The sequence below is a fragment of the Watersipora subatra genome, chromosome 4 (genome assembly GCF_963576615.1).
Source record: "Watersipora subatra chromosome 4, tzWatSuba1.1, whole genome shotgun sequence".
Lineage (NCBI taxonomy): Eukaryota > Metazoa > Bryozoa > Gymnolaemata > Cheilostomatida > Watersiporidae > Watersipora > Watersipora subatra.
The window spans coordinates 22,042,508-22,068,188 of NC_088711.1; the positions used below are offsets into that span (position 1 = coordinate 22,042,508).

Genomic DNA, 25,681 nt, shown 5'->3' on the forward strand with positions numbered 1-25,681 from the left:
TCCAGCGATAAGGGCCCTTGGTCAACGCAAGAACCAACCAAGCGGGCTTTTATGTCCTGACAAAGTTCACAAATGGTTTCTTCTGCATAAGAAAAATAGCGTATGATACAAAATATTTAATCTATCATTTACTGAAACAAAATGATAAAGTTGTGTTTAAAAATGCCGTCAATAAAATAATAGTTTTAGCTAGAGAGATCACTGGGGCATGACTGTTTAGTTGGTAAATAAAGCTTAGAAGTATTTGTGTCCTTTTTTGTGACATTGTTATGATATTAGGATTAACTTGTGTGGTTTTAATGCATTGAGTAAATGAACTCTGCACGAGTGTATGAGATAAGAGAAACACCCTTGCAGTTGAGTATTTTTATAACTGCGTGACTATTTTTTTTACAATTACTCATATATTTCGTCGTTTGTTTTATCTGCTATAATTTTGTGGCTTGGTGAGTAAGGAACTTGTTTACTAATCTTATTTTGTGTTCAGTTCCCTAGCTTATTATTTCTTACAAATTAATAGTTCTGTCAATTTCTATATTGTGCATACCGGTGTTTTCATGCTGAGTTTCAATCACTGTGTTTCCACGCTTCAAATAGGTTTAGGGCTGCCTGCTGCCAACGAGTACATTGGTCTCTTTTTATGAAGTTTGTCAGAAACTATGTAGATTGTATATAGTTAGACCTGCTAAACCTGCTTAACCTGATTAAACCTGCCATTTTTTTATAGATTTAACAAAATATTTATTACTTCTAGCATGGCAATAATACCAATAATAAAGCAAGAATGATAAATTATTATTTGCATGGATTATCTCTTCATTTGTCTAAATTACAGTTTAAAAAAAGTTCGTTACATCACACGCTTAACAAAAAACTTTCAACAAACTAGGAGATAAAAGGAAAGACTACTCCTGCAGCATCAGCTCATCTGTTGGCACGTGTAAAACAACTGTTCTTTGGTCATCTAATGGCTGGTCTTTACTCTTTCCGACTACAACAAATATACTTTCACACTTACACTGTCACATAAATAAATATTTTTATTAGACCAACTATTTAGTCTTGGTTTTCCTATTTCACTGCTCGATATAAAATATTGATCCTGATATCTATAGAGTAGTACAAATAACACTTTTTAATACAAGTACATTTTCATCAAAATAATAATTTTTGGAAATTACTCAACTGAGATGATAACAAACTTATTTTCACTAAAGTTGAAAAGCAGCAGATTCAACGAAATGAGTGATATACAAAGGTAATTAGTTTCACAGCTTTGTTCATACGTTAAAATCAGTTGTATTCTAAAACAAAAATGATTAAAGGAATGCATTGTATTCTGGTTAATTTGTTTCATGGCTCAAATAAATACTCATAAAATTAAAACAAATACATTATATATGATACAAAAAGAGGGAAGCCTAAGCATAAATAAATGGACACAATAAAAGCCTACACTAGCCTAAAAGACACTAACGAGCATGCCAGATGGCCAGCACTGACCAAACTAAAGGGTACCCCAGGATAGTCATCAAAAAGGTTAAGACTGTTCAAGTAGGAACGGTGTACAAACTTATGAATATGTTTGAATAAGCCTCAAAATGCTGCCTGGCGATTCTTAAATTCAGGTCCAAAGACTGTCTATAACAACAAAATATACTATCTACTGCAGGGGCGGATCTAGGAAAAAAAGTGTGTGGTGCAAAATTTGTGTAATATATCTAGAGAGGAAGGAGGTGCGCGGGGCGACCCCTTACCTGGCCCCGCGCTAGCGGAACTTTTTGAATTTTAGGCATCTTAGAATAAAGGAGAGGTGTGTTTGAGCCCAAAAAAGTGTAATCATTTATTTGCAGCAAACAACAAGTTTAGAGGTAAAAATTGACATTAGATATGATTAATTAAATTGGTGTTTTATAATGTTCCTTATACTATGTATATCAAGATTACATGTAAACAGAAAGTTAACAAACATTTGTGCAATAAAATAAAATCAAGACAAAATCAATCACAAAACCTTAACAGCCATTTGGTTTGGCTGTGCAGAAATTAGCCATCATTTCTGCAAACTACCATAAAAAATGTTTCGTAGTATTAGCTACATAACGATGCTATTATAAAACAGACATATTATATGCACCACAGTAGATCCCCCCTTGTACTGTTTTAATCCAAATGCCATTTTGCCACTTCTGGGCAAAACCTTCACTGACAACTCATGTTCTAGCCTACCTCATGATAGATCGACCACTAAACATAACCACTAAACATGACCACTAAACATAACCACTAAACCTAACCACTAAACATACCTAGCCTCAACAAGAGGATTAGTTTAAAACTTGCAAAAATAATTTGTTCTATAAGTAACTTTTCTAACATATATGTACACTGCTACCAAAGAGAATGCTTCCTGTTTTCTGTTTTTGACATAAACATACACATAATACTTTGGTGTCACGTGATTCACATTATTCCTAATGTAAAAAAAGTATGGTCTCGATAGGTATTGAGAGCATATGACAAGTGTTTAATACAGAAGAGGAAACCATAAAGTGATTTTTTTATTTATTTAATGACGATATCAGTAAGCTTATCGTCGCTAAATTCTAGGTCTATACATAGCAGGAAAAGTCACCCAACAATCTTTGAGCACTGCAGTTAACTGTCAAAGTATCTCTCCATACAATTAGCCCAATCAGCAAATGATCTGGAGTCATCTAAGTTTACAACTGAGAGATGTGGAGTCATCTACATCTGAGAGATGTGGAGTCATCTACATCTGAGAGATGTGGAGTCATCTACATCTGAGAGATGTGGAGTCATTTACATCTGAGAGATGTGGAGTCATCTACATCTGAGAGATGTGGTGTCATCTACATCTGAGAGATGTGGATTGTTTGAGGAAAAAGCGCTATTTATTCAAGAATGCCCATATTATGTAATAAATTTTCACTGGATGAAAGCTCACATATAAGACAAGGGAGTTGTGTTCTCCTATAATTCAGAAGTATTGTGGCACTGGGCAACTCCTGTGAAACTACTCTTACAGCTGTTGACTAACCTTTAACTTTATTTAAGGCTGTTTAAAAGCTAGCTCACCATGGTAGATTTTATTACACAATAAGGTGTTCACTCAGCCAAAATGCTTCAGAATGTAATTTTATAAGATATGTTTGTATAGCAATATTATTTCGATCTAATTTATGACATAAGCACCAAAATACGTTTTGCATCATATCGAATTTTATTATATATATATGTATATATATTATTTTTATTACTTGATTGGTATTAATTTAATTTCAAACAGAAATGTTTTCCAAAGTATGCCATGGAAGAAAGGCAAAAGTTAGTCGATCAAATTAAGTGAATAGGTTTACATAAAATGGTTTGACATATAGTGTTCGAAATGCCTTTTTCTGTTCAGATAACAACTATTAGGTGGAGCGTTGTTAAAGGAACTAGCAATAATATTTTTGAAATAATTGTTAAAGGTTGCATGCAATTTGTTCATATCGTGAAAGTTGAAACGAGCTGATGGTATGAAATATCAATGAGAAGCTTGGCTTTAAAATCACTGAATAATCGGATTTGCCATTGCATGCTGGGAACTTACAATACACGTGAAGCATGCTGGGAACTTACGGTTCTCGTGAAGCTCAGACAATTGAAAACATTACAAGATAAGATAATAGTTACTTACCTGTAGGCAGTCCGGTCTTTTCTAGATAGTCTATCCTCTCAACAGCATCTAGTGTGACAGAAAGAAAGGAAGTGACATGGTGAAAAGGTGTTTCCTGTTAGTTTATACTATTATATACCACCAGATATAGCAAGATCACGTTAACTAAGTGCACACAAAGAGGCAATAGATAAACTTATAGCGTGATACAATAGAATGATCCAATGAGTATTACTAATAGAGTCACTTCATGGAGTAGCCTCATTTTATTAGCACTTTATTGGCAATAATTTCATTTCCAATAGAAATGTTTTTCAATTTATGCCATTTGACAATAATGAAACAGAAAATGGCAACAAGTTGATCATTAAAATTGAATAAATATTTTGAGAAGTAGTGTTTAAAATGCCTCTCTCTGCTAAAAACGGATATTAGATGGAAGATCGTTAAAGCAGCCGGCAATGATATTTTCAAAATAATTGGTAGTGGTTGTATGCAATTTGTTCATATCATGAAAGTTGAAATAAGTTGAGAGCCTGTAATTGTCATGTAAAAAATGAGCACACAAACCATGAACAATCATAAACTCTTTAATTAAAGTAAAATAAATATCTAGCATAGGCAGAGTAAGAAGATGCAAAGATTTGGAAAGATCATTTGTTGGAGTAAGATATGTTGGAATGTGATCTAGATTTGCAATTAGTCGAAATGCTCTTTTTTTCAACAAAAATAAATCATTTGTGACATGTCTAGGAGCTAGATTATAATAAATGTGGATACCATATATACTATGGCAGAAGATAAACTGATAATAAAATGCAATGACAGATTTTGAGTGTATGTATGGCCTGCGAAACTGCATGGATCAGGGTCAATGACTTTGTGACTATTACAAATCGTGTCAACACGATTACTCCAAGAGAGTCGATCTGTCAAAACAAAACCTAGCCATTTTGTCTCACATCTACAAATGATAGATTGATTATTAAACTTAAGAGTGAAGCTATTGCCAAGATTCTCATTAGTATTATAAAGAAGAAAATACAATTTTTGTAAATTGATTGTCATGTGATTTGAAGTACATCAGTTGCTGATAATTTGTGAATTATAAGATTGCAGTTTGCCTCAAGAAGTTGCACATCTTTGTGATGACTCACAAAGACAGTATCATCAGCGTAGGCAAAGCCTCTTGGATTAAATCTGAGAAGATCATTTATATATATATACATGTATATTAAAAACAATACTGGAACAATAAGAGACCCTTGTGGAACACCAACGTCTATTTTTTGCATCAAGGATTCATTGTAATTCATGGCAACCTTTTGACCCCTTTTGTGAAAATAGGATTGAAGTATTTGCAGGGATTTACTTCTAAAACCAGCTAATGTCAGATAATTAAATAATATTTTGTGATTGACACAGTCAAAAGCTTTGCTGAAATCCAAAAACATTAAGCACATATTTTCATCCCTTGTTTTAAGATCTAAAAAGTCTGAGATCTGTTTATGAACAGCACCAGGGCATGAGTGACTTTTCTGAAACCACACTGATAGGGATGTAAAATATCATTTTTGGACAAATGAGAGTAGATGTGAATATTTAAGGGCTTTTCAAAAACTTTAGATATAATACGGAGTACTGAGATAAGGCGGAAATTTGATGGGTTGCTATCATCTCCTCCTTTGAGCAATGGAGGAAACCGTGTATGCTTCCATGCCGAAGGAAAAAAGCCATCAATCAATATTTTGTTAAACATCGGCGATAATTGGTACAATGAATGGAAGAGTTGCTTTTAACATTGTTACGGAAATATTGTCTAAACCTGATGCTTTGAAATTAGATATGTTACTGATGTATTTTACAATACCATGAGGAGTAAATTTTGGAAACTCATTCAATGCGGTCTTCAACTTAATGTTTCAACAAGACAAATAAGAACTAGATGACGGTAAAACTAAACTGGAAAGTTTACTTGCAATAGACACATAATGTGAGTTAAGTTCTGAAGTTGACAAACAATTGTCACAGCTTTGAGGTTTATATCTTTCACATTCATAGCTTGCCAAAGCTTATGCGTATCACCAGGCTTTGACTGTTTAATAAGTTCTTCAATAGATTTTATTGAGATTCGTGACAAAATTGTGCTGTTTTTTGGAAGAAATCCAATTTCTGCATTTTTTCAATTTTTCTTTCAGCTTTATATTTTGCTGTACCTTTTTGTCAAGCCAGATAGGTAAAGATTCTGACTTGACTTTTGTAGTTTTAAGAAGTGCCAACTTATTGACAGCCAAAGAAAACTTTTGATTAAATAGGTTAGTCATGTCATTAGTGTTCTTTTTAATCAAAATATCATTCCAACTGATGGAGGAAATCTCATTCAAAATATTGTCAGGCACGAATCCAGAGTAATCGCTACTGTATTAGTAAGTTTTGGAAGAATTGAGTTATGTGTGACACAAATTTTTCTTACAATAAATAACAAATTATGATCACACATAGACTATTTAAGTACTCCGGAAAACTTGGTGCAATGAGCAAAATTTGTGTAAACATGGTCAATCAATGTCGAGAAGTTTGCAGTAACACTTGTGAGTTCGCCAATCAGCTGTTTTAAAGACAATGGATTACATGTTCTGTTTTTCCAATTGAACCCCTCTTTTGTGTTCAACAAGTTGACATTGAAATTACACAGTACAAACAATTTTTTAGTGTTGCTGTAACAATCTTTCACAAAAACTGTAATGTAAAAATGTAATACTCTTTCAGTCTGAAGATTTTGTTATCCAATCTACTGTTGAATTTGCAGGTCTATAAACAAAATACACTTTGTAAGGTCTCGAAATGGCTAGAATGACTTTACTGGAAAGACTATCAGCACCAATTAGCAAATACCAAAAAACCGCTTGAAATTAATGGAGTGGTGAATATAGCATAACAAGCCACTTCCTTGGTTATACTTCTTATCATTTCTTATCATATTATTTTGAAACAAACAATTTCAAATTTCAAAGTAATCATCCCCATGTCTAGCTAAGAGAAATGCCTCAGAAAAACAAATAACTTTAAATTTATACTTGAAAATCTAATACTTGACTTCATCCATTTTAGAAAATAAAACTCTGATATTTAAATGGGCAATGGACAATCTTTTAGAGAGATCTATCATTTAAAGGTTCAGCATGACATGAATAATGAGCTGATGATATACTTATTCCATGTGAGATAGCATTTTGGCAGAGTGACGATGAAGAAAACTTGAAGGTTGACTTGCAACAAAAGTCACATTACAGTGATTTGGTATCAAAAGATTCACCACGTCTTACTCTGCTGTGTTGTAAGTGCAAAATATGTGGAAATGTGATTAAAAGCTCTTAAAAACTCAAAAATGAACAGTGAATTGTGGCCATCACAAAACCGCTGTAGATTAGAATCTCTTTCCAAACGGCTCAAGTGGGACGTAGATGAACGAGATGGCTTCTGTTTACACTTTCATGCAACCTCATTCGTCGAAATATTTGCGCAAATATACTTCACGCATTCAATAAAACCATGTCTATTGTTCTTACGCGTCTATTTCATCATCATTGTAATGCTGTCACTTTTAGCACTGATATCTTATAACCTACCGTGAAAATTGTTTAACTTTTTAACCTTAGCTCAAAAGAGTACATATAATGTTTGATAAACGATGTCTGATGATGAGCCTGTTGGTTACCTGTGATAATCGAAAAATGCTTCAGAAATTATTTGCGCTGTTTGGCAGGAAGTATGGGTCACATGATCAGATTACGACTAGACGATTAGACGAAGCTGAAACAAAACTGTAAAGTAGCGAGCATCTATATTTGATACGAGGTCCTCGGTAAAACCCGAAGTGTTTGTCATAAACTAATGCTATGAGAAGTTTTATGTTGAGCCTTTTATTGGTCTTTCAATTCACGTGACAACATCACGTGTCAAAACAATAACTAAACGGATTAACTACGTCAGAGAAATAAACTGATTCCAATCTACGGCGGTTTCGTGATGGCGGTGATTAATTGTTCATTTTTGAGCTTTTAAGAGCTTGTAATCACATTTCCACAAATTTTGCCCTTACAACACAGCAGAGTAAGACATGGTGAATCTTTTGATAGCAAACATATGTAATGTGAATTTTGTTGCAAGTCAACCTGTAACCTTTGAGGATTTCAATATTTTACTATCTTTGAACAATCTTTCTATAGAGGCATCAGGGTCAGTATCTTTGATATCTTGATTAATGTTATTGTCATCTACATCAAGTGAAACACCCTTAACAATAGCTACATTCTCTTTAAGAGGATCCGGATCAATGGACAGTTTACAGGATGATCCATCAAACAGATCAAATTTCCAGCAATCTGTAACTAATTTTGTGATGTCCCAAAATCGGAACTGAATCATAATCCTAGGATTGTCTGACTTGAAGTTGTAACGAGTTACGAGTTCAGTGATGGTTGGCCTCGCACTGATTGTTAATAGCTTTCTGTACCTGTCTTGGTTAAATGATTTATGGAGAGACGAGTTTAGTCCAATTGAAACCACAATGTTGTTGTTTCCAACAAAAGCAGTTTTCTGTTGTTTAGGTTGAGCGGGTTGCTTGACAGCTGTTGCGGAATACGTTGATCAACATCCATTAGCATAAGATTTGAACATGAAGGCATATTTTGTTTGTTGCCGAATTTACTTTCTGGGTTTGAACACACTGTAGCATTGGTTGAGTGTTTCAGTGGTCGTTGACTTTGGACATGAAAATTTCATTTTGTTGTCTCTGCATAAGAATTCTTAAGTTCTTTGAGCTCAGCAGACAATAATTTTTCCATAGCTAGTAGTTTGTTATTAAGCTGAATCGAGGACCATGGTGAATAGTTGATGAATTCAGTCTTAAAACTCTCTGTGGAAGTAGATGTTGAGATAAATTTCAGCTTGGTAGCCAACACTTTACCATCTGCACAATTCACCACCTTACAGCGGTTTAGAATAATTGTGCACGTACTTATTCTCTGTGCTTTATCTCTTTACTTGATGATCACTCACAGCTAGACTGCCAAGGTACTATTGTTATACAGTGTTTAGTTTAGCTTTGTAAGAGCTCAGTTATATCGTTCTAGTATATAAATCTTGTGTTCTATGGTTGCCACCAAATATAACAAGTTGGCATGAAGTCAAGAAGCCCCTGCTTTAGCAAACATGATCAAAGCTAACCCTGGTGCAGTTAAAGATACATGTAACTACAACTTGAAAATTTTGGAAAGCATGCGTGTCTAATCAAGTCTGCATAAATATACCGTAACACTAGCTAGTATATCACAACATCCTGCAATATACCACTATATGCTATAATATATTACAACAGACTATTTGAGATCATGATGTAATATATCATAAAAGACTATAAATTGCCAGAGAACATAAAAATTATTGCAGATAAAAATTGTAAAATATGTTACTTGCAACCACTTAGTGTAAAATATAATCATCAGCAAACAAATTAAACCTGCAGAAAACAAAAAAACGGATGAGCATTACTGTAGCATTCTCGCTTCTCTTAATGCATATTGAATATGACCAGATACTATAATATCAGTCTTGTATTATGAAATACTGTCATTAATGCATATTGAATATGACCAGATACTATAATATTAGTCTTGTATTATGAAATACTGCCATTAACCTTCAATAAAGAAGTTAATTAAACTCACCAGACAGCTTGTCCTTACAAGCACCTGCCTTTTCTCTCATTTCATGGGCTGTTGATGCTGCCACGTCCTTCACCTGTCTCTGGCTCTCTTCGAGAGCGGTCAGCCTTTCCTTCTGGTCTGTAATGATAACTTAGTTACAAAAGGCTAAATTACCAATGCAGAAGGATGGAGACACTTATAGCTAATGAAAATTTATAGCTTAAGTGCTGTAACTCTCTAGAAAAGCAAAACAGCGACAGAACTTAACATCATTTTTATCCCCAAGGTGCCCTTTATCTGTTTTTACTATTCATGATTAACAAAATGATAAATTAATCTTGTTGACAAGAAATTATATATTAATTCATAAACTGCATTTTAATAAATTATAGTAAATAATAAATAATAAAATAAATTGCATTCATAAAATGAATCATCATAATATGAGTTGTTTTATAGAATTACATGACCTGAAACTCATGAGTGTCTAAATGAGAATAAAATTATCATGCTCATATTGGCTTTTGTATTTGATTATTGCTAGCGTTTTATCGAAAGTTGTTTGTAGGAAACAGATTCTACCTTTCCTTTCTATAAAAAACCAAAGATGACATTTTTGTCATATAGAGTAGGGATATTACAAAAGTTGCTAAACAAAAGATAAAATTGTTGGGTTCAATGCAAAAGTTTTTTTTAAGAAATTGAAAACAGATGCTCAGGGAAAATCTGCAGTCATCTCTTGTTTGAATTGATCAGCTGAGCCGAAGTTGATGGTAACACCAGCAGGAAGTAACTCCAGCTTCACACACTGCTATCTGACTGACAAAATAATTCAAGGATGCAATAAATCAATTTTATTACCAGTCAATTGAAGCCAGGGATGCTATCACGCTATCACGTTACGATGACTAACGCAAGCGTAAGGGACACTCATAGATATAGTAAACCCAGATTTACTATATCTATGGGGACACTAAACGACCTACAGTATGCGCTGTAGCAAGGCATTTTACAACACACGTAGCTACAGGGAGGGAAGCAGTCACTTTTGAAAATATATTCTAAGGCCATTAAAAGTTTCCTCAAAATATGCTTGAACTAAAGATGTCATTTCTGGAATACACTGAATCCCTTGTAGCAAACTATCTGGGTGGAGGCCCAAGGTTGATAGCTCCTGCGAGTCGTTATCGGCCATCTTGTAAATAAACTATAACCAAGATGGCTGGTCTGCAGTCGGTCAATGTTGCCAAGGCTGTCTAGAGGTCAATGTTGCCAAGGCTGTCTAGAGGTCAATGTTGCCAAGGCTGTCTAGAGCACAAAGTCAAATAACCTTGAATAATAGTGACAAGTCACACGGGATGGCAGAAATTAAACGGCAAACTTTTTATAACTAGACATGCCTTGGTTAGACTTCTGTATTCATGGTTGCCATAGTTGAAAGTGTTTGACCCTTATTTAGCTTTGACCTTGATGACTGGCCAATGAGATCTTGTGAATCGCATTTGTCGAAAAGAATCAGAATTTTATGGTTTACGTTGAAGAGTTTTCTTAAAATCATTCTTTCTTACCACCCAATAAATTAAATAATTGTATAGCCTGGCTCATAACTGCCTTCTGTGTATCCTCTCATTATGAATAAGTTGCTACCTTAACTAATAGTCATATTACATAATGTTATACGACATAATTCGAAGAAATAAAAGTCACACTTCCGGTCTGTATGTTGTTACATCTTTGTAGCATAACAGAACTATAGAAGTACTAATGATACTAAAGACTACCTTTAAGCTGCTGTTCTTTGTGTTGCAAACTCACAGAGAGATCTTCAATCTTTTGAGATTGTCTGCGGACAAGGGACAGCATGTCTAGCTGCCGAGCAAGCACATTCAACTCTACAACAATCAGCAAGGTTTCTCCATGAGTAGACTGTTCTTTCTAGAACCACTTTGATGGTTTCACTTTGGATTTCACTTTCATTTTGGATAGTAGAAAGATTTGGATTTACAATAAATAATTTGACAGAAAAAAACTAGATTTACAGTTTACGGAGTAATTTTGTGTGAAAATCTCAATAAAAGTTGGCATAGATGTATGTTGTTGTTGTGAAATAGCACAAGCCACTAAATGGGACAGAAATCTTTTGGACACACATCTTTTCTATACCAACACAGCAGATAGACATAGTATGCTTATCTACTCTTTATGTTGTTGATGTTTATACAGTCATGTTGTTAATGGTCCGCCATTTTTATTTGGAATTATGGTTGAAGACTTGAATTTTTAGTAATCGAAAAACATAGTATAAGTAGCGATGCTACACTACCATGATAGAAAATAACAAGGCAGCTTTACTTACAATGACTGACTCATACAATCAGTGCAGCGCTATGTTGTTTACATGACCCAATAGAAATTTATTAGTGTCTCCATTCCTCACTATTCACAGTTGCCCTGAGCAGGCCTTGTAAGAAAAAAAACTTGCTTACAAGAATTATGTGTAATGAATGCTTTGTTTGCTCACATATCCATTTTTACTCCAAAATTAGTTATAATCTTTTTGAAATATTTGCAAAAAGGAACATTACCCTGAGTTATCCTCCCCTACTATTAAACAATATTCTATACCGTTCAAGAGTTTTCAAAGATAAACTTATATTACTACAAGAAGAGCAGGTACTCTCTTGTTTCTTTATCCCCTGTTGAGGATATACGTATTGCCCTGCAGGCTTAAATGTTTTACGTTGAACTTGATTATTCCGATTATACATATACATGTATAACTGTTCTCAAAGTATTACATAGCCATTATATCCTATACAAGGGATACTCTTTTTCAGCAACATGCAGAGAAGCAAACAATGAGTCATACCATGGAACTGGTCACACAATAGTAACAAATGAGAGAACAATGTTATCCGTTATATCTCACTTGATCTTGAGTTCATCAACTCAGTAGAAAAAGATAGCGTTTGGTTGACGGGCCATGTGTGAGACTCTTATATGAGGTTATTTAGAATTGTTTACAATGTAACCCGATGTGGACCTTTTTAATTTGGTAGTTGCTTTTTATCTTTGCCCATCATTCTCACTCTGCCTCTCAATTCAACTTAACTGTAGTCACTTTCCCAATCATGATCTCTGTTCATTGTATCTATTGGGATCAGCTGTGTAGGAATCAACACGCTTGACCATTTATTATAGTGATTCTGTTATTTGCTGTAAAGCTGGAATAACAATTTTTATTGTATTCCTAATAACATATTTAAATAGCATGATATATAAAACAGTGTTTGCTTTGATTGTGATAGATCCTAGAATGTTACATATTATAGTTTTGGCTTAAAGCATGGTTGATGACATTATGAGAATATTATCACTGCTCTCTGACTTCAACTGAGACCAACTAGTGCTAGTTTTACTAAATAAAGATAAATATCTACTAACCTTGACACAGCCTTCTGTGTAGGTTCAGCAATTTCTCAAGGCGAGCGAGAAGTTCATCTTTATTTGAAACGTCTGCAGCTTGTTCAGCGTTAGACAGTTCGGTGCGATGATTGTTGATATCTTCACAGCTGCATTCTGCATCGCTCTTTAACTTTTGCAGCCCATTCTTCCTCTCTAAAAATTAGGGTCTTGAAGGTTTTTAACTTATTTTATATCCTGTAGCAATCAGCTTTAGGAGTTTAAAGCTGCATATTTCAACTAAATGTACTTGTAACTGACAAACATGACAGTTTCTGTAGAGGCTATAAAAAACTGCTCTACTGCTAATTAATTGCTGTCATTGTAAACAAACTTTAAAAAGCATGATTAACCAATAATTTATTTCTTAATTTACTGCCTAAATATGCTAATGAACCAATCCTATGCCCGCCTATGTGATACCCCTAATTTAATGCTTGGAGGGTGCATTCAGCCTAAAAAAACATAACTGGAAAAACATTCCCATTAATTGTTAATTAGCAAACAAGCAAAAACACTGTATTTAGTTTAATCTCTTACTCACACCTCAATACTTCTTAGAAAAGCATAAAAGATATACGAGTAACTAGTCCGACACACTGAAACGCTCTTTGATTTCCATTTAACAAATATTTCAGATTCACTCACTAACCAGCTTTCATACTTCTTCTTATACATCCAGCCTTATACAGATGACACTGTGTGAGTCATACAGTCAAACCTAAATGACATTGTATAAATTATACAGTCAAACCTAGATGACACGGTGTGAGTCATACGATCAAACCTAAATGACACTGTATAAATTATACAGTCAAACCTAGATGACACTGTGTGAATCATGCAGTCAAACTTAGATGACACTGAGGGATTTATACAGCCAAACTTAAATGACACTGTCTGAGTAATACAGTCAAACCTAGATGACACTGTATGAGTCATACAGTCAAACTTAGTTGACTGTGTGAGTCATGCAGTCAAACCTAGATGATACTGGGTGAGTTATACGGTCAAACCTAGATGACACTGTGTGAGTTATACAGTCAAACCTAGATGACACTGTGTGAGTCATACGGTCAAACCTAGAGGACACTGTGTGAGTTATACAGTCAAACCTAGATGACACTGTGTGAGTCATACGGTCAAACTTAGATGACACTGTGTGAGTTATACAGTCAAACCTTGTAATGCTTCCAAACTGAGACTGACATTGTCCATTAATGTCTGATCATACTCTGCTTTTATCTTGTAATATCGTCTCCTTTGCTCTTGAAAGTTGAGCTCTAGTACCCAAACACCATCTTCCTCAGTATGGTTGACTTGCACTAGCAAACATATGGTAGGTAAAAGACTCTAACACATTAGTCAAAAGCTTTTGTTTTGAATATTATTGCTGTAGATTCAGTTCCAAAAGTGGCCAAAAGTTGGAAAGCAAGCCAAACTAGCTTAAGCCGCAAAAAATATTGTTATTGATATAACTTTTTAATACAAACTACACTTTGTTTTGTTGTAGTCAAGAATTTGCTCTGACATTTGTTAAGTGAAATTGTTTTATGATTTCTATAAAGCTTGTCTATTGTTAATTATTAGTATTAATCGTTTACTATTCCATTTTTTACACAAAAGATTTCATGAAATGCTACAGGTTTGTTAATTCAGGGTATATAGTGAATTGAACACAATCACCAGTAAATTAAAGCATGGACAATTGCTTGGTTCCTGAAGGGATTTTGAGTTTTGACGAATTCAGTCAACTTGCATAAAAATATATCTAAGTTTTTTTTCTATTTTGGTATAATGCAAGTGTAAAAGCACATAAATTACATAATTTTTTTTATTGTGTATTTCAATACATCAGAGTCTTGGCTTTCGAATGAGCTATTGTTTGCCATGGTGAGACAGACATTGGTTGGTGTTTATAGGATTTCCCCAGAGCTCTACCGCGAAAAAGTTTACTGACATAGTCTCGAAAATTGTGACGTCACAATTCTCATATTCGTTGTTGTGTGCTCTTACCGCTTATTTATCAACTACGAAAGTGACGATAATGACGCTAGTGGCAGGCGGAGGTAGGACAACTCCAGAGAACGATTGAAGATGACAAAGGAATCAGTGTTATTAGTTCTCCATGTACATATTATTTCTATGATAAGTACCTCAGACTCCAAGAACCATACTATATTTTCCCGATGATATTATGCACTAGCTCTTTATTTTAATGCGATGTTAAGGGTGACGACTGAGACTAATTAATTTCAAACATTGCGTGATCTCGCGAAAGTGCGATTGACATTTAGTCCTAGGGCCACGCAGCCGCTGCAGGTCGTAATTTAATCGATGTGATTACCTTTATTACCTTTATCAACGACAGTACATTTATTGAAGCATAATTAATTAACCCAGAACATGTGTTTGTATTGGTCGGTCGTTAGCACGATCGCGGGCATTGTTGATTATCTAGAATCTTAATTTATTATTAGCGCTCTCCGGGTTTAACAGCACCGAATGTCACAGAAAAACGCAGCCTCAATGGCAGCGAAAGGGATCGACGACCTAAGGCTAAATGAGAATTATGACGCCACATTTTGAGTACCTGAACCGAGTGTTTTTTTTTGCAGGACGTACTTTTGACACCCCGTTTTTCATAGTTCTATCATTCTTTGTGTATTGAATATAGGCTCATTCGAAAGCCAACACTCTGATGTACTGAAATACATAATAAAAAAATTATGTAATTTATGTGCTTTAAGTTATCACACCTTAAAGATGTAATTGCGTAAAAAAACGTTCAAATGAAATGAAGACCAATAAAAGGCTAAAACATCAGCTACAATTTGATGCTATTTTTGTCTTTTTAGACTAACCCTGTTCAGAGATATAAACTTTTGAATGAGATGATTTTTTTTTAAAGCTCAGATTTGAGCGGGTGCTTTATTCGTGATGTATATAGTGATACATACGAAAAGAGTCCACGAGCGATAAATATAAGATCTCTTCTTTAGCCAATCATCAGCACGAAATTTTTTATTGTTCATAATAAATGTTATCACTAGTAAAACGCGTTGTCTGTGATCTCAAAAATTCCGTCGTTAGTGAATTTACTGAATTACTAGATCGCACATCGTTAGTCAATTTACTGAATTCATTGACATTGTTACTGAATTACTGCATTGACACATTTTATTGACGTACAACAGAATTGTAAAAATGCTTCCAGTTCTAGTGGAGGTTACTCAGAGTTTTTTGAGCATCAAGTGGTTAAAGATTGAGGTAGACAGCTTATGGTCAGAGCTGACAGGCGTCAGCAGCATTATGCTGCAGAGAAAGATAGGAGAATGGAGGTAAATTTATCTTCAACGTTAAGTCTCCTATATACATACTAAACTAAAGGTAATAATTTTACTACTCGTGAATACATTTAATAATTAACAAAATTATAAATTTTTGCTATCACCAATCCTCATTTCATAACCTTTTATCATTTCATGTCGCAATAATATTTACTTTAAATTTTCTTTGGCAGTTTTAGCTAGTAAATTAGATTTATGATTAGAATTTATGTTCACTTCTTACTTGTAGGAAGTGAGAAAAATGGATTGATCAATGCTCATCTTTAACTCCCAGAAGGAAAGCTTCGAATTGTTGGCTTGGCCTACTTATGCTTTTGTTAAACATTTATTCATTTTGAAAATTACACAATCTATCTAACTCCCAAATTGAAAGCTTTCAGTGGATACAAGATAGGATGACATATCTATGAATGACATATATTTATTACCTTTGTTTTATTGATTGCAGGATGTTTATGAGGCGCCAACAGTGGGGCAGTTGTGTCAGCGTGGAAACTGTCATACAGGGGAAAGAGAGACATGAATGTGTGCTGCACAAACCATGATATGTGGCATTCTGTTTCTCAGATACATACAGAGTTTGAGTTTACTGAAGTAGAGTAATTTTTCCTATTATATGAGCTGAAACTACTTGAGTGGCCACGATTTGGATGGATGTTTTAAGTAAAAACCTTCTGCTGAAACAAAAAGTTTTGGCTTGTAAAAATTATATAATAAAATAATAATGTTTAAGATAATGCAAAACAAGATTTGCAGAACTTATTGAATACATCATAGCCCGTTGCCACTTGTGTGCAAGCCTTGTCTGATAGATTGGATATAGATGATAGATAGATGGATTTATGAAGTGTAATCATAGCTGTGTTGACAGGTACTTTTGCATAGCTCGAATTAACTCCAACGGATCCGATATTAAGAGCTACTCCAAAAAGTTTATGCTCCACACTACTAAGTGAATACAAGTGAATCCACGCAAAAAGCTGCCAACCAGATGCAAAAATGGCTTTATTAATCCTTTGCCAGAACCGGTGGGTTAATTGATTTCAAAGGAAATGACGTTGTTTTGCGTTCACTATTTTGGTCAACTAAAAAAACCATTTGTTTTGTACTTAAATCAACTAATCAAATATGACCAATAAATTTGTTTCTACAAATTGATATTAATAATTACTAAATAACGTTGACTATACACGACTTTTTAAGGATGCAGTTGGTTTCGCCATATATTTGAACATATTCTTTTCAAAGGTGCGTCTTGCTTTTTTATTTAGTAACTAGTTTTCAGTGTGGGTTGCAACTGAGAACTTCGCTAATACAAAGGCCGCGATGAAATAAGTTAACTCTACGACCTAATTACCGTAGACTGGCAGAATCGTATTCGGTACTCAGATGTTTATACAGCATTTTGAGGAAACTAATATAACAAATTTTTAATTGTCTTTGTTTGAGACAATTTATAACATTTGAAACATTTATAATAATGTATCTGTAGCTAAATTTAACATTTTGTTCTAGCTATAATGAGCAAATATAAAATAAAAAATGTGCGAATAGAGCCGCGTAGGACTAGACTTTTATCGCAATAGCCGATGTGAATACGAACAACAACATCTCAGCTGATAACAAACAACAAACAACATCTCAGCTGATAGAAAAAAATCGATACTTTCTGTTAAAATTGACTAAAATATGGTGCAATCTCAGTTTTTAAACAGATTAAAATATTTATAAATGTCTCGGGTTTTGGCATTTGGAGATGACTGCCTACACACACTTATCCACTGTTACTTATTGTGAACCTTCATGTACCACAATCAAGACAATAAAGCTGCCATATTTCTCCATAATAGTGAAGGGTTTACAATTAGAATCTGACCGACCAGGGTTTACCCTAATCATGTAACTTTTACGCATAGGAAATCCTGAAGTGCCCGAAGGACCAACCGTCAGTTAAAATGGCAACATTTACCAATCAGTGCTGTCCATCTAACATGTCTAGAACATTTAAGTTCAGAACATTCAACTGAAGTTGCTGGCTGCTACATACATTTCTGAGCCTTCAAAGTAAATTACTTGCTGCACTTTACTTGCACAATTACTGATGGCAAGTTTCAAATTACTCCCATTGCCATCTTTTGAAATCATGTTCGCATAGTTCCTAGTACATTAACACAGCTCACACTCTAGTATTAACTAACTCTATGTATTAATATTTGGAAATACCTTCTGGTAAGTTCTTCTTTTTTGCAATTCTGTTTGAAATCTCTCGAATTTGAGTCTGAAGCAAAATGGCCGTTTGAAAGACATTGAAGTGAATAGCCCTCTCTCTTGCGCACTTGCCGGCATCATCAGTCAGCTGAATGTACTCTAGTTGAAGTTCAGGTGAAGAGAGGAATGATAGCTGCTGTTTGATTGATGATCTCTTACCCGCAACCGCAGCTCTGTGCAAGGGTGTCTGACCAACATGATCCCTAACATCAAGGGCCTCATATCTTAGTTCTTGGGCTATAGCTTGTAGGAAACACTTCATGGTGTCGCAGTGGTTTCTCAATGCTGCGCAGTGAAATACTGTGTAGTTATATCTGCCTGAGCGCTTCTTCAATATCTCAAACGCTAGCTCATGTCCGACGGCTTCCAGAAGATATTTAAGCCGGGTCATGTCGAGTTGCATTCCTGGTATGCAAATGTATTGTTCCATAAGGTCTGCGAGTTCATTATGCGGAGACGATATCACAGAACTCTTTGGAGAAGACATCACGGATCTGTGTAAATAAAGGAATAAAGGATAATGGTGTACAAAGACCCGAGATAATGGATAAACCTGTATCAGTTTATTTGATGAGCAAAGCTATGCACCATACAAAAGCAGCAGTTTGTCACAAAATAGTACTAGGCATACAACAAACCCGACGCAACATGCAAAAATCTTTTGTAACTGTTAGAGAATCTTCCACAAATTTTTTGAGACATTTGGAAACCAGACATTTACCAACATGTTCAGATACGTGAGCAATCCTTAAACCACTCTGCTTAATAATTCAGTTGAGATGCTTGATTAAATGGAATTTCTTTGCTGAAGCTAACAGTCATGCATACCTAAGAACACTGCATATACATGTACATATACATCTTTTCATTAGTCTCTGGATATACTACTTTTTCTCTCTTTTAACTAGTTATCAGTTTTTTTGGCTCATAAATGATTATCATTAAATTTAACAAAACATATGCGGTGTATTAAAGGACTCTTCAACTGTCGTTATAACTTTGCAGGCTTATATGAGCAAGGAGTTAGAATGTAAAAGTTTGTCTGAAGTATGACTAAATGTGTCTGTTAGCAGTGATCAAGTTGCATCTGACTTACACATCGTTTAATAAGATAAGTTGATAAGATAGGTTGATAAGACAGATACCAAAAATTGATATAAAGAGTTGATAAAATGAGTAGACAAAAGTAAACACCTAGTAAAGGTACTTATATGCAGAGCTGCAAGTGAATGTGAGGTGATCCTCTAAAACTTGCAAAGTTGTACTCTAACAGCAAGGTCATACTCTAGCAGCAAGGTCATACTCTAGCAGCAAGGTCATACTCTAATAGCAAGGTCATACTCTAATAGCAAGGTCATACTCTAATAGTAAGGTCATACTCTCACAGCAAGGTTACACTCTAATAGCAAGGAACATAACAGGAAGGCCATACTCTAAAATATTCCAACAAGGTCCAAGTAATGGAAAGCAATTTTTGTTACCCACACGTGCTAATAAGCAGTCTCATCTATCCACAGCAGTATGTTTCTTGATAGAGAGCTTATCATTTATGCCTTTCTGTACATTGGCCAATAAGTCATTTCTGTTTAATTATCTCTTTCTTTGACCTACTGAACTCTTTTGTTAACTCAACTCCTAGATTACAGGGCATCAGTCGAGGAACTGTACAAACATTTGGGAAAAGTGGCTTCACCTACGTCTTTACTTCCTGGTTTAGAGACACGCTTGATTAATAGCAGCGAGTGCGTAATATAAATATTATCCTATGTGATTAGCGAGGCAGTTAGCTGCAAGTACCACTTTATCGTGGTGAACAAAAGAAATGCTGTATGCTGGCATAGTTGGGCTTTTTCAAGCTGCTTCAGTTCTATAGGAAAAGTCAAAGCTGTTAGCGATAGTTATTACACCTGGTAGCAAAGGTAATGTAAAGGGTGTACTGGGTTTAGCTATGAAACCTGAGTATATGTATATGAAACAAAATTGCTGCAAAAATGAGTTACCAATTCATGAATGTGTTTCTAATCTCACCAACTGTTGCTTTATGATGTAGCAATTACTGTTTAATTCTGAATAAGCTGTTGATGACTCCCTAGATGTCCTTTTTATCATAACTTGTTGGCACTTGTCAATCCGTTGCACAAAGAGTGTAAATTGAGTAAGCAAAAGTTGAATCTTTTGCATAACCAAGCCTTACATTTCCGTGATAAATTGATAAACTAATATAGTGTTTACTGTTTTGTGAAGCAGAATATATTCCAAAGTACTCAACCGAAGGAAATAGAAACGACAGGTCTCTTGATCCTAGACTGTATTTACAACTTCCCATCGACTGTAAAAGCAGTGAGGGTAGCACAATTATTTTTGACCAAAATATCATTGTAAAGCTCGAAGCTAGTGGTGCAGCATGAGGGCATCAAAAAGCTGTCAAAAAAGTGATTTATTCCTTTTGAAGGTGGGCTATGTGATAAGAGTGGCATCTAGATCAGAATTTTGAGCTAATTTCAAATATCTGGTTTCTACACCTCTCAGATTGTTCATTTTTGAGCAATACAATTAATATATTATTTTAATTAAATAAATGTCTGTAATGTTTTATGTGCTTCTACCAGCAATGTGATAATGAAAATGGCATATAAATACTAAATAATTAGCAATAACCTAAGTTAGAATCAATTCTGATAACACTAGAATATTTATTATTCAAATATTAGAATAATATTAGAATCGTATTATATAATATTATGTATTCCCAGTTTTAGCTGATATTGTGGCAGCTTTACAGTTTGTCCTCATTATTCCCCAACTCGTATCTCATTATAGATCTGCAAAACACAATTAAAAATATTTTTAAAGACTCACACCATGCATATATAATATTTTAGTATACATATATTCCTCATTAATGTTTATTATGTTGAACCATGTGCTTTATTATGCAAGTGAAATCGCAATTAGTCAGTCTTTTATACAGTATGACACATACCAATGTATTCTAATCAAACATGAAGCACACCTCTGGTTACAATACCACTCAAATACTAACCTTCTAATTCACAGTCATTTGAGTCTTTTGCATCACTACTTTCATTTCCAGCCTCTTTATTTCTATTACTACAGCAGCTGCATCTGCACATGTCCTACACTTGAGATCTGTATTGTTGCACTGACTGCGACGAGACTGGTCCCCAGTTTTGCATCGACAAAACATGTTATGAGCACATCAGGAGGTGCTGGTTGTTGTGTCATCCATCTAGCTTTAAGCTCACCACCTTCCATAAACTATCCATGTTGCTGTGGGGATGGAGCATTGATGATGATTTGCTTGGCTCTTCTCCATATCGCGGGCTGATAGGCAGCCCTAAATATATAACGATTTAACTCATCTAGTGTGGGTGGTAGGTTTGATTGTGATGTGCGCAACGGTGAACAGAAGATCTTATACAGTGCTTCATTGATGGAATTTGTCTCTTCACTATATAATCTGCATATGAATGTCTCAATAGATTCTCTTATGGCACCATCAACTTCAAAATCTATTTTCAATGATTTCAGTGTGTTACAGAATTCAGGATGGTTCTTTAGCAGCTTGCAGAAAGTTACCTTCCCTTTGGAATAGAATGCGCTTACACTGTCGCATCTACTTAGAGCGTGGAGCCCGAGCAGTGCTTTGCATCGTTTGGGTGTGAGGACGGTAGACAGACAGCCTATGGTTCCATATCCCAACTGCTCCTTACCACAGCAGTAAATGAGTTCCTGTGATGGCAGCTCATCCACTAGAGATAGACAGCTTAGGAAAACATCTGTGTCCTGGCACTTGACTAGAAATTTTGAGCTGGGTTTATCTTCCATTATCTTTGCGTTATGTGATAACATGCGCGTATCTGCCTCCTCTTGGTCTGATGTCAAACTATTTATTTGGCTAACAGCGATTGATCCATCAAGTTCATAGCTGATCATGTGGCATTCTTGAGAAAAAGCTGTTACAAGATCTAGTTTCTGTTTCACAGTTCACTTGCTCCATGTATCCTTCAAAAATTTCACTAGGCAGTCTTGTTTGAGCCATCTGCTAAAAATTCAGACCATTTTGGTACTGATTAGTTCGGACTAAACACAGCAACCTTCTGCCTTCCTTTCACACTTTTATGACTTCTCTTATCTCCTTCAATGCTGATATCAGGGTATGTGTCAGAAACAAAATCCACATGACATGTGTGATACACGTTTGCAATACTAGCCATTGCAAAAGCTGACTTGCAACCATGCCAAAAGTTGGAGGAGCTTTCAGGGTCTAAATCTTGGCCATAGCAACAACCACAACAGCGTCAAAGACTGGTAGCTGATCCTGGTTAACATAAATTGATGGTTGGTCATCAACATCTTTCTCAACAGCAGCCATCAGAACCAACTTAATATAGACTTAAAACTTAACAGTCTTCAATATAGAGCCATCAGAGTTAGCCAGGGACCAGCTGATGTTACCAAGAGAGAATAATAACACTTTTCTCAAACCCAAGTTACACTGTTGGCTGAGCACTAACAAATTCTCAAACAGTCTGTGCAAACACTTAACGACTTTTTATTTTGATTTCTTCTTAGCTGATGGTAAGGTAAGGTAAGGCTGAAGGTTTCGAGCTTGTCTGACTTGATGGATGCATTGAAATCAATCTGTTGGGTGCTTAACATCTTCTGGACAAATTCTAAAAGCTGTATCTCTCCTGTCACATTTACCATTTCAAGATACTGCTTCACTTCAATGGAGGCTTCTGCACCGCTGGTAATATTTACTAGCTAGTGGTTTTAAATGCAAACTGATTTATTCTTGCTGTTATCAGCCTTTCATGACTTTCCTCATTTCCTCATTAGCCTTCCATGCCTGTTCACACATCTCATAACTTGCTGCATCCGAATCACTAAACACTAGCCTCTTCTTCATGTCTGTATGTACAGCTGTTCATTCCGGTGCGATAGAGACCAGGGTTGAGAGGCCGATGACTACCTGGTAAACCCTATGATTCCACCGTGAGACTTTGAGTCTCTTTTAACTGCTTGCGCAATAGATTGATCACAAGCGATAGAGCTGAATAGACAGTGATGTCGTGATTGATATGTAAAATACCCCTTCTTCATAAAAGCCTCATACACCTTGCTATGCAATACTTTTAGATTAGTCATCTCTGCATAATACAGCGTGCAATATCTAGTGTAGCTTGTGTGGTCATATGCAAAAAACCAAGAAGGATCATACATCTAATTTATCTATACATTTATGTCCAAATTGTAGGCTATAACATGTCATATAAACTGCAGAGTTAGTTTTGCTGCTCACGAAATGTGCAGACAGAAATGAAAATATTTTCTTTTTCTCTTACCAAAGTACCATCATCAGGGAGTAATCATCATAAATTTGTAAAGTGATAAATATCTAGCTTCACCTCTTCTGTTGTATCACATTCTTTCTGTCTCTCATGTCTTTTCTCAGCTCTTTCCATAACGAATTTGTTACAATACTTTGTATAACAGGCATGATGACGTAACGAGTCTGCACTCTCATCAAAGTTCTCAATGCTCAGCACTTTTTGAACAGTTTCTCATTGAATGCTCGCTTCTTCCAATATCAACCATCTGTTTGAATACTGTTTGGCCGTCTCATATTTAAGTTTAGTCACTCTGACTAGGGTTTCATTCACAAACTGATCAAGACAGTGAAACAAGCAGTCTTGCTGCATCCTTGGCATGGGTTAAGAAATGCTGAGAGTTGGCTCACCTAATCTCAAATAAAAGCATTTAAAAATTTTCGAGATTATAAAATAGTTTTCTTCGTCTGATATGTAAGGTTTTCCAAGCAAACTTGGAGTTGCCCCCCTATTTCAAAAGTGCTTTCTAGCTCAGAAATGTGCAAACACATAGGTGTAGAAACATTATAATTGAACTTAGCATGAATTTCTGACTACGGAACATCTTCGTTTGAGTAGCCCCCCTCTGAAAGAAAAAGCTGAAAGATAAGTTTATGTTCCTGCTTTACTAAATAAAAAACCGTGAAAGAAACAGCAATAAAATGGAGTGAATAGTTCCTATGTCACACCCTCTCAAAAGTGATGTTTTAGAAGTAACTGAAGTAATAGAATTATTACTGTACACCGAATCTGATAGATAGCGTGTGATTTTATAAGTAAAAAAAACAATTGAATTTAGTGTCATTCTTTTGCTACTGATGAGCTTTTTAGCTTTTACTTTTTCAGCTTTCATTAAACAACTTCAAGTAGTAGTAAATTATTCGAAACTAGTGTCCTGTCAGCGGCCATTTTTCAGTTCTCGTCAGATGTAAAATGCTCTCAGTTATTTGATGATATCTTGAGAATTAATAGTTCAATCAACTTGAAATGTTAAAATTTTACCTAAAAAAGATTACCAACAAAGTGGTCATGTTTTGATATCTTAACTGAACAGAATTTAGGAGGAAACAATTACACCATCGTTAAGTCTCTGGAGCAGAATCGGATGAGAAAACAACATCCCAAATTATCTGAGGCCGGGTCTTCAAGGTCTTAAACTATAGGCCTAATGTACTCTGAATCTAGTCAATTAGTGTTGTCTATGTCTATTATTAGCCTGAAGGTGTTCTCTATGTCTATTATTAGCCTGCAGTAAACTAAAACAACACATCAGTGAGTTTGTACGCATCTTGTATCTTGAGTATGATTTCAGCTTTGCATGCTGCAAGCTGAGGCTATGGGTTGTAATAACATAGTTACACTAACATGTCTGAGCCAATGGCAGAGAGCCTTGATGACAGGAGGGTGCTCGATACCCTTGCTGTCACCACTGGTAAACATCTGTGAAAATTGAACCACCACAATCTAATGTTCGAAAGTTACAAAACCTAGATGACTAAGTCTCCGTTACTCTCAATAAAGTACAAACGACAATCCAAGCATGGTAAATTCAAATGCAATAATAACACAGTTCACTGCGATTGTCTTACTGACGTGTCAACTAACTCCAAAGAAAGTAGAAATAGTATATTTCTGAATATCTGACAACTTACATGCAGTATCCAAGAGCAGATTAAATGCGTGTGCAGGTGTATGCATGCACTGCTAAGCAAAAACAATCATGTAGTTTGGACGGGCAATACTATGTCTGATGGCTTGGAAAACTGGGGAAAAACCAATGACCCAAGACAAAAGCAGTTGAACCGCAGAGAGGAATAT

General features: G+C 35.2%; 1 protein-coding gene across 1 annotated transcript; it reads right to left on the reverse strand.

Annotated features, from left to right (window-relative positions):
• Window positions 1-724: 724 nt before the first annotated feature.
• On the reverse strand, window positions 725-25,583 carry LOC137394642 (protein Hook homolog 1-like). Its single transcript, XM_068081395.1, has 8 exons — window positions 25,516-25,583; window positions 18,426-18,964; window positions 14,034-14,177; window positions 12,835-13,008; window positions 11,172-11,282; window positions 9,412-9,528; window positions 3,704-3,751; window positions 725-991 (listed from the first exon to the last, which is right to left on the reverse strand). Exons 2-8 carry the CDS (start codon window positions 18,955-18,957, stop codon window positions 906-908), a joined length of 1,212 nt encoding a protein of 403 aa, XP_067937496.1. The 5' UTR covers window positions 18,958-18,964; window positions 25,516-25,583; the 3' UTR covers window positions 725-905.
• Between the last annotated feature and the right edge of the window lie 98 nt (window positions 25,584-25,681).

What these genes read in the sequence shown, in the direction of transcription:
- LOC137394642 (XM_068081395.1), bottom strand. Translation starts at nt 18,957, where the DNA reads ATGTCTTCTCCAAAGAGTTCTGTGATATCGTCTCCGCATAATGAACTC. An exon ending in AAAGAAGAACTTACCAGAAG is followed by an intron (nt 14,178 to 18,425) that starts GTATTTCCAAAT and finishes TATGTTTGCTAG; the next exon opens with TGCAAGTCAACCATACTGAG. An exon ending in CAAAGAACAGCAGCTTAAAG is followed by an intron (nt 9,529 to 11,171) that starts GTAGTCTTTAGT and finishes TTATCATTACAG; the next exon opens with ACCAGAAGGAAAGGCTGACC.